Source organism: Primulina tabacum, chromosome 10, assembly GCF_025594145.1.
Source record: "Primulina tabacum isolate GXHZ01 chromosome 10, ASM2559414v2, whole genome shotgun sequence".
In the NCBI taxonomy this organism is placed as follows: Eukaryota; Viridiplantae; Streptophyta; class Magnoliopsida; order Lamiales; family Gesneriaceae; genus Primulina; species Primulina tabacum.
The window spans coordinates 4,572,149-4,589,936 of NC_134559.1; the positions used below are offsets into that span (position 1 = coordinate 4,572,149).

At 34.6% G+C, this 17,788-nt stretch overlaps 3 protein-coding genes across 9 annotated transcripts; 2 read left to right on the plus strand and 1 right to left on the minus strand.

Annotated features, from left to right (window-relative positions):
* Window positions 1–6,323: 6,323 nt before the first annotated feature.
* On the plus strand, window positions 6,324–7,891 carry LOC142506103 (GATA transcription factor 7-like). Of its 2 annotated transcripts, XM_075619250.1 has the most exons (3): window positions 6,324–6,467; window positions 6,606–6,927; window positions 7,035–7,890. In XM_075619250.1, the coding sequence occupies exons 2-3, from the start codon at window positions 6,610–6,612 to the stop codon at window positions 7,701–7,703; spliced, it is 987 nt and encodes a 328-aa protein (XP_075475365.1). In that variant the 5' UTR covers window positions 6,324–6,467; window positions 6,606–6,609; the 3' UTR covers window positions 7,704–7,890. The 2 variants fall into 2 exon arrangements, with proteins under 2 accessions (XP_075475365.1, XP_075475367.1); XM_075619252.1 differs by lacking the exon at window positions 6,324–6,467 and having other exon boundaries at window positions 6,490–6,927; window positions 7,035–7,891.
* Window positions 7,892–8,407: 516 nt separating this feature from the next.
* Window positions 8,408–12,403, minus strand: LOC142506223 (protein FMP32, mitochondrial-like). Its single transcript, XM_075619407.1, has 7 exons — window positions 11,920–12,403; window positions 11,208–11,339; window positions 10,998–11,057; window positions 9,850–9,926; window positions 9,702–9,758; window positions 9,547–9,613; window positions 8,408–8,763 (listed from the first exon to the last, which is right to left on the minus strand). Exons 1-7 carry the CDS (start codon window positions 12,145–12,147, stop codon window positions 8,635–8,637), a joined length of 750 nt encoding a protein of 249 aa, XP_075475522.1. The 5' UTR covers window positions 12,148–12,403; the 3' UTR covers window positions 8,408–8,634.
* A 660-nt stretch (window positions 12,404–13,063) lies between these two features.
* LOC142504810 (uncharacterized) lies at window positions 13,064–16,865 on the plus strand. 6 transcript variants are annotated; one of them, XM_075617616.1, is made up of 6 exons: window positions 13,103–13,183; window positions 13,624–13,697; window positions 14,174–14,238; window positions 14,799–14,999; window positions 15,370–15,462; window positions 16,140–16,865. In XM_075617616.1, the coding sequence occupies exons 2-6, from the start codon at window positions 13,686–13,688 to the stop codon at window positions 16,672–16,674; spliced, it is 906 nt and encodes a 301-aa protein (XP_075473731.1). In that variant the 5' UTR covers window positions 13,103–13,183; window positions 13,624–13,685; the 3' UTR covers window positions 16,675–16,865. The 6 variants fall into 6 exon arrangements, with proteins under 6 accessions (XP_075473735.1, XP_075473730.1, XP_075473733.1 ...); XM_075617615.1 differs by lacking the exon at window positions 13,624–13,697 and having other exon boundaries at window positions 13,088–13,183; XM_075617621.1 differs by lacking the exon at window positions 14,174–14,238 and having other exon boundaries at window positions 13,141–13,183.
* Window positions 16,866–17,788: the final 923 nt, after the last annotated feature.

A 17,788-nucleotide genomic window follows, 5' to 3' on the forward strand; every position in this document is an offset into this window, starting at 1 on the left:
TTAATTATTTTGGTTATCATACTCACGAGTCTTTTATTTATCGGAGAATATCCTCCTCGTGTGTTTTCTTTATTTTTACAAATACTTGTACTTGTTGTTTATCCATTACTTTGTATTGCAATATTCATTAACTAATAAAATGCATCGTAATTTTTTTTTAGTACCACCATGTCAAACTTGGCAAAACTCGAATTCATTGCTCTTGATATCACGGAAAAAAATTATATGCCATGGACTCTCGATGTATAAATGCATCTTGAGTCATTGGGTCTAAATGAGACCATAAAAAAAAATGGCATATCGACATCCCAAGAAAAGACAAAAGCCATGATATTTTTGCGTTGGCATCCCATGGCTTTGTGGAAAGGATTAAAAGAAATATTCGAACAAATGAATTTAGTGAGAAATCATCAGGCACGACCCACTGGTTCAACGGCATTTCCTGAAGTAAATGTCGTAAGCAAAAATGAATTTAAATCTGGAAACCAAAATCAAAGTTATAAACAAGATTTTGGTCGAGGACGAAATCGAGGTCGTGGTCGTGGATCTGGACGTGGAAGTGGTCGTGGTCGTGGTCGTGGTCGTGGACGCGGCCGTGGTTTTGAAAATAATCGAGATAGTTACTTTTATAACTCATCTCAAAAGAACGTCCCAAACCATCCACAGAAAAGGCATCATGAAAATATGAGTGTTAATGAGATTCACTCAAAAAGATATGAAAGTTCTTGTTTCAGATGTGGTACTCCAGGACATTAGTCCCGTATTTGTCGAGCCCCTGAGCATCTTTGTAAACTTTATAAAGAATCATTAAAGGGGAAAGAAAAGGAGACCAACTTCACTGAACAAAGTGAATCTTTGAGTGATTCAACTCATTTTGATGCTGGAGATTTTCTGATTGATTTCTCAGACAATGATCAATTTGCTGGTGGAATAAATATGTAAAATATTTTATGTACCCATATGATAATGTTTTATTGTGTGCTATATTTTTGCATTTTATTGTCAGTAATTTTATTTCATTGCATATATTTTTTGAAGTTGAAATATGGAAAATACTATGAGCAAAGCTAAAGTTTGCATACCCGATAGTGGTACAACGCACACTATCCTCCGAGATAAAAGATATTTCTTGGCACTAAAACCAACAAAAACAAGGGTGAATACAATATCAGGTCATGTAGACTTGATTAAAGAATGTGGTAAAGCACAATTTTTGTTACCTAATGGTACAAATTTTTTTATCAATGATGCTTTATATTCACCACAATCGAAAAGAAATTTGTTGAGTTTTAATGATATATATTCCTATGGGTATGATACTCAAACAATGAATGAAGGGAATGAGAAATATATTTGTCTTATCACATATAAATCAGGAAAGAAATATGTGATTGAAAAACTACCAATGCTCCCTACTGGATTGCATTATACACACATAAGTCCCATTGAATTAAACATGGTAGTTGATAATTCTTCAATATTAACCAATTGGCATTACCGATTGAGACATCCTGGTTCAAAAATGATGCGAAGAATTATAGAAAATACACATGGTCATCCGCTGAAAGACCAGAAGATCTTTCAGAATAATAAGTTTCAATGTAAAGCATGTTCTCTTGGAAAACTTATTATAAGACCATCACCAGCCAAAATCCAAACTGAATCACCAATGTTTCTTGAACGTATTCAGGGTGATATTTGTGGACCAATCCATCCACCATGTGGACCATTCAGATACTTTATGGTATTGATTGATGCCTCCAGCAGATGGTCACGTGTATGTTTATTGTCAACTCGAAATGTTGCATTTGCAAGATTACTTGCTCAAATAATAAAATTGAGGAATCAATTTCCCGATTATACAATCAAGAAATTAGACTTGATAATGCTGGTGAATTTACTTCCCAAACTTTCAATGATTATTGTATGTCTATGTGAATCATTGTTGAGCATCCTGTTGCTCATGTACATACACATAATGGATTGGCTGAATCATTGATTAAACGTCTGCAAATGATTGCTAGACCAATGATTATGAAAACAAAGCTCTCTATTTCTATATGAGGACATGCAATTTTACACGCTGCTTCATTAATTCGCATCAGACCAAGTGCATATCATAAATACTCCCCATTGCAGCTTGCATTTGGTAAAGAACCAGACATTTCTCATCTGAGAATTTTTGGATGTATGGTGTATGTGCCTATTGCACCACTGCAACGAAAGAAAATGGGACCTCAAAGAAAGGTTGGAATTTATATCGGTTATGATAGTCCATCAATCATTCGATATCTTGAACCTCAGACAGGCGACGTGTTCACAGCACGTTTTGCTGATTGTCATTTTAATGAGGAAATCTTCCCAATGTTAGGGGGAGAACAGAAACATACCGAAAAGAAAATTACATAGTATGTATCATCATTGTTACATCTGGATCCAAGAACAAAACAATGTGAAAAAGATGTACAGCAAATTGTACACTTGCAAAGAATAGCAAATCAAATACCAGATGCATTTGCAGACACAAAAGGGGTAACTAAATCATATATATATGCTGCAAATGCCCCTGCTCGAATTGAAATTTCGAAGAAACAAATTGAAGATACTCATGATGTCATTAAACGCCCGAAGCGTGGAAGGCCAGTAGGTTCCAAGGATAAAAATCCTCGAAAAAGAAAATTCATAGAGAAACACGATGATCACAAAATAAAGAATGATGTTTCTGAAGAAACACATGATGATCACAAAATAGAGAATGGTGTTCCTGAAGAAACACATGATGATGAAAATGTTCTGTCAGAACCACAAACTGACGAGAATCATGAAATCTCTATCAATTACATTAATACTGGAAAAATATGGAACCGAAAAGATATAGAAGAAATTGATGATATATTTTCTTATAATGTGGCAATCGACATCATAAATGATAATGAAGATCATGAACCAAAATCTTTTGGTGAATGTAAAAATCGGCAGGATTGGATAAAATGGAAAGAAGCCATCCAGGTTGAATTGGATTCGCTAAATAAACGTAATGTTTTTGGACCTATAGTCCTTACACCTGAAGGTGTAAAACCTGTTGGATACAAATAGGTTTTTATTCGAAAGCGAAATGAGAAAAATGAAATAGTAAGATATAAAGCTCGACTTGTTCCACAAGGTTTTTCTCAAAGGCCTGGAATTGATTATGAAGAAACGTATTCTCCTGTGATGGATGCAATTACGTTTCGGTATTTGATTAGCTTGGCGGTATCTGAAAATTTAGAAATGCGTCTTATGGATGTTGTTACAGCTTACTTATATGGATCACTTGATAGTAATATATATATGAAAATCCCTGAAGGATTTAAGATGCCTGAGCACAAAGTTCAAAACCCAGGGAATGTTATTCTGTGAAATTACAAAGATCATTATATGGGTTAAAGCAATCAGGTCGAATGTGGTATAATCGACTAAGTGATCACTTGATGAAAAAGGGATATGTGAATAATTCAATATGCCCTTGTGTTTTCATTAAGAAAACAACATCCGGATGCGTAATTATTGCTGTATATGTTGATGATTTAAACATCATTGGAACGAATAAGGAAATTCAAGAAGTTGTGTCATACTTGAAGGAAGAATTTGAAATGAAGGATCTTGGAAAAACCAAGTATTGTCTGGGTTTACAAATTGAACAAAAAGAATGTGGAATGTTTGTTCACCAGAAAAATTATACAGAAAAGATCCTTAAACGTTTTAATATGGATAAAGCAAATCCTTTAAGTACTCCAATGATTGTTAGATCATTAAACATAGAAAAGGATCCATTCCGTCCATGTGAAGATGATGAAGCTATTCTTGGTCCAGAAGTACCATATCTAAGTGCTATCGGTGCCCTTATGTATCTTACAAATTTTACGAGGCCCGATATATCTTTTGCCGTAAATTTGTTGGCAAGATTTAGCACATATCCAACAAAGAGACATTGGAACGGAATTAAACATATATTCCGTTATCTACGAGGAACGACAGACTTGGGACTTTTGTATTCAAAAGATACTAATCCAAGTATAATTGGTTATGCTGATGCTGGATACTTATCTGATCCACACAAGGCACGTTCCCAAACTGGATATGTATTTACTCGTGGAGGCACTGCAATTTCTTGGCGTTCACAGAAACAAACGCTCGTAACAACTTCATCAAATCATGCCGAGATTATTGTATTACATGAAGCAAGTCGTGAATGTGTGTGGTTAAAATCAATGACCCAACATATCCAAATCTCATGTGGATTATCGTTCGACGAGAAGCCTGTGATACTATATGAAGATAATGCTGCATGTGTTACTCAAATGAAAGAGGGATACATAAAAAGCGACAGAACTAAACATATTCCTCCTAAGTTCTTCGCATTCACTAAGGAGCTAGAGAAGAATAAATGTATTGATGTTCGTCACATTCAATCAAGTGAAAACTCATCAGATCTCTTCACAAAGGCACTTCCTACGTCAATATTCAGAAAGCACATATATAATATTGGGATGCGCAATCTACGAAATTTGTGAAGAATTGTTCGTGTCAACATGAGGGGGAGTTTACGTGACTGCACTCTTTTTCCCTTACTATGGTTTTTATCCCAATGGGTTTTTCCTAGTAAGGTTTTTAACGAGGCAGTATAAAAACACGTAATGAAGACAATCATTATGATCATCATCACAAGGGGGAGTGTTGAAAAATATATTTAAAATGTGTGTATTGAATATTTGAATGTTGAATATTTGAATGTTGAAAATAAGAGTTGTAAATATTGAAAATTAGTGTGTGATGATGTAGGTAATGATGTATTTTATTTTTGGATTATTTGTAAAGATTTCCTATAAATAGATCTCTCATTTGTGAAGAAAATCACAATTGAGTAGAGAGAAAAATATTATAAAGTGTGTAGTTTAGTAAATTTTGAGAGTTTGAGATTTTTACTTTTTACCATAAATTTTTACTTTTTCACAACATCAAACATATTATCCAATTAACTATCAATTAACATGAATGTTTCTTAAAATATCGAGAGAATCAATTTTTCAGAAGTTAAAAGAGTTGAAGTCGTAAAAAGCAAAGATGCATTAAATTAACATTTAATGCATTGTACGATGAAGAAATGTTGACAATACCAATATGTCGGGAAATAGTACCAATGATTGTTGAAAATAAAATTCACCCGTTTAAAGACTTCGAGTATAAATATGTAGATTCAGAACCTCATAACCACAAAGAAATCAACAAGTTTCAAGCGTACACGATCAGCGTTATACAAGATCTCGAACATACTTATTCTTTATAAGATATCGAGCTAATCAACTGACACATACCTATTTATTCACATATGATCATCAAGGATCAACTTGTGCTGCTCGACAACTTTTGTCATTCAAAGCTAATTGTTGGAAAATTTGTTGTTTCTGGTGAATTGAGTGTTCTTAAACAGTCAAAACTTATTGTGTTGAGATAGTACTAAAAGTTTCGACTTAGACACTATGATAAGTAATAACCGAATAGGGTATGTACATTGATTATGTAAATAAAATATTTTAGTGAATGCCTTTATAAGTGGAAGAAGTTGTCGATATAGAAGTCATTATCTCCAAATATCCATAATATCCTGTCCATTTAAATTACACATTTATTTAATCTTCATTTATCTAGCCGCTATGTTAATTGATTGATTGCATTGAATATATTTTTTATATCTCACTAGTTTAGCCAAACCGTTTTTGCACATGAACTCTTTTGTGTAGTCCAGTCAAGCCTAATTGTTCAAAAAAGAGTCTTAACAGCTAATAACTGTTAAAACCAACTCAAATTTTTGACAGAATATTTTTAAAAAGTTAATTTTCCATCCATAAATTCTATTCCGATGTCAACAAACTACGTTTCCATTAAATTTTCGAGACAAAAATATATTTTTGTACAAATATTTTATTTTATATGAAACCCTTTTATACTGTTTCTCTGGTGTCGTGTATATATCTCTATTTAATAATAAATATATTTTATTTTGTTTAGTAAAATATATTTAAGACAAATAAAATATTACAGATTAAAGAACACACAAAATCATCCAAATCTTATCCATATTCAAACGATCACAGTTTTAATTTTTGTATAATTTCTAAATCTTCACACAGAAAATAATTTAGATAAAAATAAATTTAATGTACATGTAGGTATACCGATATGGTGTAAAGAAAATATATGAAAATTTTATTTATTTAATTAAATATTTGTTCTGGTAAATTTCATTTCATTTGAGAGAGTATAAATCACATAATTAGATAATAATATGGAAAAGCAAAATCAGAGGGAAAAGTCCAAAAAGGAAAAGTGGAAAAATCCCAATAACTAACCACCTGTTTCGCCCACGAACCTGTCTTCAATACCCATTTACCTTTTTCTTGATTGCTCCCAGTTTCTCCAATTTCCAGGTAATTTCACTATCCATGCGTAAAAAAATCTTATTTTTTAATGTTTTTCAACTGATATCTTTTGGGTTTTTCGATTCTCTTTTTTTTCTTTGCTTTTGTTTTCGGTCGTGGGAATTTAAAATTTTGAAATTAATTTAGAATCATGGAATGCATTGAAACGAGAGCGTTGAAATCCAGTTTCCTCTCGCAAATGGCCATGAAAACGAATCCACAGGTGTTCTACAACGATGACGGATGGTGTTTTGCTGGAGTGAGCAGTTTTAATTCCGATGATTTCTCCGTAGAAGACCTCCTTAACCTCGATTCTCCCGAAAAGGAGTTTCAGGAGGGGTGTGTTTTTCAGCGGCCTGAACAAGATGAAGACGAGAAAAAGCTGCCACATGAGAGAAATTTGGAAATTTCGGACGACGTGGTTTCCGGTGAATTTCAGAGCCTTTCCGCCGGTGACCTCATGGTTCCGGTGAGCGTTTAGATTTTTGTTCATTTTTAGATTTTTATTCATTCATGTATAAATTTGGTCTTCGGAAATGGGAGGGAAGAAAAACTAATAAATGCATGAATTTTCAGTTTGATGAATTGGAAAACCTTGAGTGGCTATCACAATTCGTGGACGATTCCACTTCAGAGTTCTCTCTGTTATACCATGCCAGAAAATTTTCTGGTAGAAATGGACAATTCTCCGGGAACCCTCCGCCTCTCAACATTTCTGCGGTTCAGAAACCCAGGTCTCCGTGCTTCCCGTTGCCGCTTCCCACGAAACCGAGGAGCAACCGGTCAAGGTCAAACGGGCGGCCGTGGTCACTACCATGGCTGACGTTGAGCGCCGCGGAGTCTTCTTCAACATCCCCGTCTTCACACGGTTCGTCCACGATAACCCCCTTGTTTTTCGAAAACCCGGTTCAGAAAACTCTCTGGTTTTCACCTCTCGAAAAACCTCCGGCGAAGAAGCAAAAGAGAAAACCGGAATATGACGGCGTTGCAATATCCGGGCGGCGGTGTACGCATTGCCAGGTGCAAAAGACCCCGCAGTGGCGAGCTGGACCGCTAGGCCCCAAAACATTGTGCAACGCTTGTGGTGTCCGGTTCAAATCTGGTCGACTATTTCCTGAGTACAGACCGGCTTGCAGCCCGAGTTTTTCGCAGGAAAATCATTCCAATAGTCACCGGAAAGTTTTAGAAATGCGGCGGAGGAAGGAAAATCTTGTAGAACCGGACTTGATGGTTCAGAGTTTCTGAGAGTAGACTAGGCGTACCGACGGCGGTGGGAATTCCGGTCTTTGTGGCGGGATTTAGGGTGGTAAATTAGATGGATTATAGGATGATAGGAGGTAAAGAGTTTTCAGTAGGTTTCTCTTTTAACTTAATTATGGAATTTTCGGGGCTGTGTAATTATTTCATTTGCAGTTTCTAATTTAATCAAATTAATCTTAAGTAAAAGAAATTTATTTTAAAAACTACATAATTATTGATAATTATTTTTCAAATAATCACAAATATATTTTTTAATTATTTAATGCATTCATAATACTTTGTCAACTGTACTTTAAATAATGACAAAAACTTGTGTGAGACGGTCTCATGAGTCGTATTCTGTGAGACGGATATTTTATTTGGGTCATCTATGAAAAAGTATTACTTTTAATGCTAAGAGTATTACTTTTTATTGTGAATATCGGTAGGGTTGACTCGTCTCATAGATAAAGATTTGTGAAACCGTCTCACAAGATACCTATTCTTAAATAATTTTAAAAATATTTAAAATTTGGTCCATTTCCGCGGTTCAATTTTGCGGAATTTATTACTCAAGGTCTTAGGCTATTATGCGTAGAAAAATGAAAATAAAATTTACTTCATAATTTATCGAATAAAATTATTATTATCATAGCAACACAACACTAGTAGAAATGTTGGTTGTGGTATGAGTTGTGTTTTTGGAAGTAAATATGTTCTAATCCTCTTTCATCTTCTTGTTTCGGCCAAATACATGTAACACATGTACTACAATGTTTCCACTAAACTTGATCACCAAATATAGGGGCACAATCTTAAAAGAACACAACATACAATGAATGATCACATTAATGAACAAAACAATTTTACAAACATGCTTTCCCAATAGAAAGTAGATAAATGCACTAAGCTAGTTCAGAATGCCTGACTCCTCGTCTTATTGTTTGCTAGCAAATATGCGAATCATTCCTATACCAACGGCGGATATAGATACGAGGGTCCCTATGCAGTACTTGATCACATCATACTTTGCTGCTTCAAGTTGAGCCCTCAGTTCATGGATTTCCTGTAACAATCAGTAATCCTCAGGATCTTGAAAGTTTAGTTTCTTTGGAATAAAAGATTGAATATTTTCATCCAATAATTACTGAGAACTGGTATTTTAGTCTTTTTACAGATGATAATTATCAGTTTTGGCAAGCCAAACACATTTGATCCTTCATGATATACATTTTGATTAGCAGTCAATTCTTTCCTCAAACTATTTTTGCTAAAAGTATGCTGGACATTTCGCCAAAAAGAAAGTGATAAATTTGGAATCATCATATCAAATTCCAAATTGAATCTTGAGATGGAGTTAGATTTTTAATTTTTTTGAAAGATCAGTCCAATTTGTGCCTAAATTAGACATACAAGTCACATGTCAAAAATATGGTCAAATTACTCGTACCAATACTGTCACAATTTGCAGCAAAATAATAAAATGTGTTGGCCTGACAATATTCACATGACTAAAAATCAGTATTCTAAAAATCTTACTTAAGCAGAAGCTCGACAAAATCGCCCCATTTCGGAGAAAAGCGAAAAAAAAAGGGTTAAAATATAGTTGGACAGAATTAAGCATAATAAAAGCATTTAACTAAGTATGCTTAATCACACAATTAATCGCATTCATTTATTTTTAAATTTTTTTATTTTGAAGTTATGTCTTTTTATTTTTAAATAATAAATTAGGTTTATAATTTAGATGTTTATTTTTTAAAGCAGAATGACAAAAATGATATTTTCTACTTGACATGTGGAGTAAAATCACTTCCTATTTAACAAAGTAAAACAATAAAAAACTCACCCGATCGAGCTTGTTCGTAAGGTTTGCTGTTTCTGCATTCTGATTAGCAAGCTCATCACGAATCCGACTTTGTTGTGAAAAAGTTCAATTAAATGAGAACATTGCAATATATAGTAAAGATGAAAATACATCCAGTTTTATTTTCATATCCTTACCCTCTTTCGAGATTTAAATCTAGGCGTTGTCCAGCAGTAGCCTTGTCAATTTCGTACCTTTCTCAAGGAGCATTAGTCAATTGACCGACTGTTGAGTGTTAACATAGTTCACGCCAAAAGAAAAACGAGATTGAATTAGAATACATACCTTAATTCACCACGCATTTTCTCAATATCATTTCGGAGCTTTTCAGCCTCGCGTTGGAGCAAAGAAAAATGATGGCCCTGCACCATTAGAGGCAGCAAAATGGATGTGAATGAGTCACAAATGTGACTGCATAGTGTCAACCAACTATAAATCCCTTGAATATGTTATAAACTTGTTCACAAACACTCTATTTGGTAAAATGAACTCGCAAACAGTTTCAGTTCCCTAATCATTTGCTAGGCCATAAGATAGGAGCCTCTAGCACGGAATTTCATCTGTCAGGGGAAGTTCCCATAAATTTTAGGAAAAATTGATGAGCGTGAAAAATCAAGAGGCTTTTTGCAATATCGGGCAAAAAGAAGGTGGAACTTAAAATCACTGGAACTTAAGGGCACTTAAAATCTGAAATGAGTTTCTCCACTGTTATATATGAAACCATTTAAAAGAAAAAAAAATACAACATCTTCACATGATATGATAGCTTTAGACATTCACATTGGTCATACAAGAAGACAATCTTCAACTAAGAGTTCAATTAGAATAAGTGTAAATCATAACCAAGTGCATTTCTCAATAAGGAGTAATAAACATCTTAAAATCGGACAGTGAAAACATCAAACATTAGAAAACAATCTAAGTAAAGATATTCCTAATCTGGGTATCCTATACCAAAAAATGATGAAAAATCAATTTCAAGGAAAAATGGATACAAATATCCATTAAGTTCATCCTTTTTCTTGCCTTATGTGATGATAGCCCTCAGCTTCCAATATCCAAAGAAAGATATATGTTTTCATGTTCAAATAACCAGTTAAACGCCTAAAACCATAAAAATGAAAGTCTTTTTTTTTTGCAAACAATAAGCAGATTCAGCACAAAAAGGCACAAGCAAGCAATTGCAGTTGGTGCATTTTTTAGGATAGTTCCTTCACCCCAAGCTTCAATCAATCAACATCTTAACTAAATAATTAACCTCGATTTAATGCACAATGCTTGCAAGATAGCCTATGCGCCCTCTAACCACTCTTGCAATATTGGTCTTCAGCAAAGGTCTCAAAAGCCGGTAACAATATAAACTACATCATTGCTGAAATTATAAATGAGTCGGCATTTAGTAGATCAATTTCCAATACAGAATTAATTCATACCTGAGAACTTTGTATTTCAGACTTAAACTTGGAAAGATTGGCTTCTTGTGCCATCTCAATCTACAAAAAGAAAAATTAAGAAAAAAATGCCATATAGAAACACAGGAAACTCAAAGCTAAACCTTATATCACAATTTACATAAAAAAGTTTTGAATGTTCAATGATAATATATTAATATATGCACTAGAAAACACTGGAAGAACTCTTACTCTCTGCATCTCGGCTCTTGAAATAAGATTTTGCGAAATATTCTCCAAACTGTCATCCAAAACCTCAGTCATAGCAGATGTAATTACCTCTGCATGCTTTGAAGGTATGCCTTGTGCTTCTAAACTCCTCATCTGGCCACAAAACAGAAGCATCTAATATTCACACCTCCTTTACTTCATTGTGCAGCTATAACGAACTAAGGGTACAAACAAAAACCTAGGAAGAAGTACAGACCGCCCTTTCTTATTAAAAATATAATCCCATGGCGGCAACTGGGAATCAGTGTTCACATAATGTTGGACTTAGTCATCCACCTAAATGCTGAATGCATTGAACATTATTCTTCACGCTTTAATTCTTATCTCAAGCAAAAGAAAATTAATAGCACACGAACATATATAAATACCTATTATACATTTTTCTTATCATTTTCAAACATTATTGATTAGAAATGGAAATTGGTATGCTGTAGGTCAGCTTTAAAAATGGTAAAATGAACATTTGACGCGGTAAGTAAACGTGAGTTGCAACCAGAATTCCATAATGTAATGAAGAATCGGGATTAAATCACCACAGCATCAAAAAAAAAATCTTGTTAATTCTCAGAGGACCACGTCTGACAATCACTAATACCCTTATAAATTTGGTAGCTCCATTCCTCGTCGCAACTAATAATAAAAGAAACATTAACCAAAAGTTAAAAAAATATACCAGCGCTAGTGTGTCAACAAGATAAACACGTCCTCCAGTGGGTTTAACGAGCTTAGAGATCTGCCTGTAGTCCAATCGATAACCAGACGAATTCGCGGACAAAGAACCGTAGGATTTGACGGAAAACCGGCCAGATCGAGGCCCATATACCGCCAAGCCTCCAGCATTAATCTCTTGAAACTTTGACAAGCGAATCCACGATTGAAACGCACGTTTACGCGCAGCCATTAAAATTCCTCGAGAAAGAAAAGATGTAAATATTGGAGTAATCCTCAAATTCAAAGAACGCAACTTCTAAAGGATCAATTGTGCACAAGGAAGTGTTCTCTTAATTGCAATAAAGATTTTCGTCCAGGAAACGAAAGAAAATTGAAGAAGAAATCGTTTGTTAATGGCGGAAAATTAAGAATTTCGGTGGTTTCAAATATGGTTGAGGGGCTTCTTGCGTGTTACGCAAGAAGCTGTTCTTCGTTGGTTGGCGGCTTTTTCAACAATTAATACTCTGCAACGTAACAAAGACAAACAGCCCGTATCACACACCTGTACGTGCATAATTATTCGAGTCTCTCACAAATTAATTATTTGAAATGTTAAAAGGTGTTAATTTTTGGGCAAAAATTTGTTTGAGACGATTTCACGGGATTTGGGTCATCCATGAAAAAATATTACTTTTTATGCTAATAGTATTACTTTTTATTGTGAATATGGGTAGGGTTGACCCGTCTCACAGATATGGACTCGGGAGATCGACTCACGAAAACCTACTCTTGTTATATCATTTTTTTATGATAAAATATTTTAATAATTAATATTTAAATTTAGCTTTATTTATCTAAATTAACGTGCATGAAATTTTTGTATAATTTTGAAAGTAGATTTTGTAACTTTTTTTTTCGTTTCGACTTGCCATGATAACACATAAAGGAAGACAATATTATATCAGAATTAATAAAAATACTGTCAAAAAATAGTTACTAGATCTCTTGCTTTATTTTTTATTGTTTATATTATATACAATAGTGGTGATTGGATTAATAATAATTGTTGTTGTTAATTACATTAATAGTTATATAATAATACTAATAATATTAACAATTTAATTAATAATTATTGTTATTATCCACTAAGCTACACGTGTTTGTACTAAAAATCTGATTAATAACTAAAGTAGACTATGATACCAAAACTTAAAACCGTCGTCATATCCAGCCCTTGCCTCCATTTGCCAAACAGCACGCCGTCACGATACCTTGCGTCACAGCAGGTTCTCCCTCCTCCGTCTAGCCATTGGGAATCTCTTCTCTAATTTTTTTAAATTCTTCATATGTTTTGTGTTTTATTTACCTTTCTTTGTGGGGATTTTGTAGTTGTGAATTATGTGATTTCTGTTTCTTATTTTTAATGTTCGTTGGTGTTAATTGTTTGGCGGACGTGTAATCGTGGGCTCAGATTTGTTGTAATTTTAAGATGGGTGGTGTGATTCGACTCATCATCGTTTGGATCGGTTGATGTCTTTTGAGCTGCGTTTTTGTTTAGATTTCTTAGAATTTACCGTGGTGCCTGGTTTTCGTCAAGTTTAATTATCCTTAAAGTCATCAATTACATTTGGGGTTTCAGACTTAGCTTGAAGAGCAGCTGTTAGTTCTGTTTTTGGTGTCTTGGATTTTGTTAATCTGGATTCACGCATTTCATTTCTTAATTCAGTTATGAAGTGATGGTTCTTGTATTGGCGAGTTGGTGTATCTTAATACTGGTGGATTTTTCCGATGTTTTTTGAGGTATTTATTATTAATGTGTTCTTTTTTGGGGGATTTTGTACTTGACTATTGTGATTTATGTTTTCATTTTCCTTGCTCATTGGCGGTCAACTGTTTGCTGGAATGGTAAGTAAGGTTTAATATTATTTTATGATATTTAAGTTGTGTAGTGCTTGGTTTGAATAATCCTTGTTTTCGATTTTCTATGCCTCTGAGCTGTGTTTCAAGTTCCAGATTTGTTTCAGGATACATTTTTCCTATGTAGTTGGCTATTTCTTGTTCCCAGAAATTATAAGTAATAATTATGGTTTCAGATATAATTTGATTGGAAGTTGTTGGTTCCATAGTGTTGTTAATTGTTATGAACCAGACGCAAGTCAATTATTGTTTATGTCCTGCCATATTCACGACTTTAGTAATCCATGAACATGAGAGTCATTTTACCTACCCCACAACATGGGAATGTATATCTGATCTTCTTTTTATTTTGTAAATAGTGGGTGAAAGGTTTATTCTCAAAATTGAGGAAAAAGACAAATCAAATAACAACATGCTTTATAAGGTATAAACTGTTTGGTGGCTATGATTTGTTAAATTTACTATAAATAAAATAAATAAATTTGAATGTGTTGTGTCCCATTGAATTGAACCACTGTAGACTCCACTGCCATAATCAGCAGTTTGCATTCTTTCTGAATCTTCCGCTTATCTGTCTCGTATGAGAGTATTGACTATTGACATTTTCATCATTGTTTAATAAAACTAGTCACAATAAAAAGTCAACCGTGAAGATGGTGTGAGCAGCAGAAACTCTCTACATCTGATGGCTGGCATGTCTGAAAATTGAAATGAAGAAGTCTTCAGCTTCTGTCATTAGTTTTAGATGTGCTACGATTATGGAAGGAGATGTTTGTAATACCAAGGATGTCACTGGCACTTTGAATTTTTGAATTAGAGAATTTAATGGGCGTTGGTTCCATGTATGTGATTGATGTCGGGTGGTATTTGTTTGTTGATATATTGTGTGTAGTGTTGGAATTTGGTGTTTAAAATCATGAAGGTAAGATGAAGATTTTCTGGGACTCATTGACATGGTATTGGATGCGTGGTTGTGGTGGACAGGGAAGAGGCAGCAGCTGCGTTGTTGGTGATATTGTTGCACATAGGTGTTGATTTGTTGATTGAAATAGTTTTGAAAATGAGCTTAGACAACAGAAGCCGTAGCAGGAGCAGAAGCAGGAGCCCGATGGATCGTAAGATTCGTACTCAGCGCTATTCCTATCGTGATGCTCCTTATAGACGGGATTCAAGGCGGGGTTTCAGGTTATTTGGTCTCCATTCATTCATTTATTTGTAACTATTTTCACTCTTACATGTGTTGGTTGAGAAGGAGGGGGCAGTTGATGTATGGGATCAACCTGAATGGAAGCAGCTCCGATGTACCTGGATGCTTGTGTCTTTTGGGTCTTGCTTGAATCTCCTTCTTAATTGCTTTTACAAATTCGTATGAATGTTTTTGGTTCCTTGTGCTCCATCCTTCACTCCAATTCCAAATTATTAAGAAAATACCAGAAAAAGCTCTACAAAATGGATTGAATTTTTTCTGTGTTTGCTGCCATGTTCTTCCCTATGGCATTGCAGCATCATGAGATACTGTCCTTTTCCTCACATTTAGTGAGATTCTCTTCTGCAGTGAGAACAGTTTGTGCAACAACTGCAAAAGGCCTGGCCATTTTGCTCGAGAATGCCCCAGTGCTGCTCTCTGTCACAATTGTGGTCTTCCTGGGTAAGTGTCCTTTGGTACCTCTCACCCTTACGCCTTCAAAGACACTGTATATGTGCGATCATGTTGTGACAGCTAATATCTCATTATTCTTATTTTTGAGAAATTAAACGTGTGGCCCTTCTAGTATTCATTACTCTTTTTTCCCTTTTATCGGAAAGCATTTTTCGAAGATTGTAATTTTTCAATGTTAAACCTGACATTAAATTTTGTATGATATGTCTTCATAATGTATAAGAAAAGAGTTTCTTGATATAGTACTATTCAAGTGCCGGGGAGATTTTTGGTTTAAATCGAAATTTTGTTAATGGGTTTTTCAGATAATCAGCTAAAAGTTCTTTCCATACAGAAACATGGTGCTTTTTTTCGTGGGAAGAGTTGTTGCGATTCAACAAGTTCTATTTTAAAAACGCATAATTGTTGGTCGCCATTCGTAATTAGCCCCCCAAAATAAAAGGCTTTTTTTCCTTGTGTCTATACTTGTTCACTTCACAGTCTGGCAATGCGAAGCTGCTTCATGATGGTAACAGTCTGCTCAATTGTCTTAATATATATGTTCTTGTGTGTATGTTTGTTTATTTTCTGAATTTCAAGTCTAATATCACTTGGGTAATCATGTCCTCTGTGGAGACAAGTCTCGTTATTTTTAACCTTCCACGATGATTTGAAATTCGAATCAGGCATTTTGCATCAGAATGTAACACGAAAGCTCTTTGCTGGAATTGCCGAGAACCTGGCCACATGGCTGGGAACTGTCCAAATGAAGGCATTTGCCACACCTGCGGAAAGGCTGGTCATCGTGCCAGAGACTGCATGGCTCCTCCAATGCATCCTGGTGATATGAGGCTGTGCAACAACTGCTACAAGCAAGGCCACATGGCAGTGGACTGCACTAATGACAAGGCCTGCAAAAATTGCAGGAAACCAGGGCATATAGCTCGCGACTGTCAAAACGATCCTGTCTGCAATACATGCAACATATCTGGGCACATGGCGAGAGACTGTCCCAAGGGAGGCCACCTGTTTGAAGATAGGGTTGGTGGAATTCGTGGAGGTGGGTTTCGTGATATCGTATGCCGGACTTGCCAGCAGGTGGGGCATATGAGTAGGGACTGTGTTTCAATGACTATATGTCACAACTGTGGGGGAAGAGGGCATATGGCATTCGAATGCCCATCTGGGAGGTTCGTGGACCGTTTTCCACGAAGGTACTAGGAGAAGAAATCTGTGGCCTGTATGTTTGGCCAATCGTTGTTCTCTTTTCTAGGTTCATGAACTAAGTTAATGTTGCACTTTTTCTTGATTTTTGGTAGAACCTCTTAGTTTTGACCTTTTTATTCCCAGACAATTTATTAATCGTGAACGCAGTACTCGTTTAAGTTGAAGAGCATTTAGCATTTGGCATATGTCTAATGGTCTTGTATTCCCTCAAGTATTTGGCATGTTCGAGAGAGCTGTGTTTATGTTACATCAGCTGTGTCGAGAGTTCCATCACATAGTATTCTGCGGCCAGTATATTTGCTGATTTCAGTCAAATTGTACAAATTTAACAGTATATACTTGTTGTTCAACATGGATGCTTGAACAAGCCTCTGTTCCACATGCAAATATTGATATATCGGTAGGTTTTTGGATAAAGAAAACATTTCATTTATTAATTACAATTTACAAGTTTTTTTGTTATTGGTATTTTGTGAAATGCAAAAATACTGAAATGACTCTTCAAAATGTTTGTATTTTTATTTCTCTGCAGCCTCGTTTAGTTTCTTAAGTTGATGTGTATCGTCAGTATCTTCATTTGCTCGGGTATGCTTAGAATTTGATGTAACCAATTTACGTTTCAGGCATGTATCTTGATTTGGCTGTGGGTTATATCTCGATGTATTTGTATACTCTCTTCGAAAAATATTTTATATATTTTGATATATCAGATTTTTTTTTCTCTGTTTCTTTGAACTAATACCTCATTCAAAATTTTTAAAACTAATAAATGATATAATTAGATATTTCTATATTATTGTTATGTGAAAAACATGACAAAATAAAAACTCAAACAAAAAAATTGATAGATTAAAACTTACTATATAAAAACTCCCTAAAATATTGGGATTATAATTCTTTCTCAAAAAACTAGACTTTTAGACATTTAAAATATTAATTTTATGAACCAAATTAGACTAATTAAAAAATCACTTTAACATATATCGAAATTATCTTTAGAGTAGGTCTCTTGTGAGACGGTCTCACGAATTTTATCTGTGAGACGGATCAACCCTACTGATATTCACAATAAAATCAATACTTTTAGCATAAAAAATAATATTTTTCA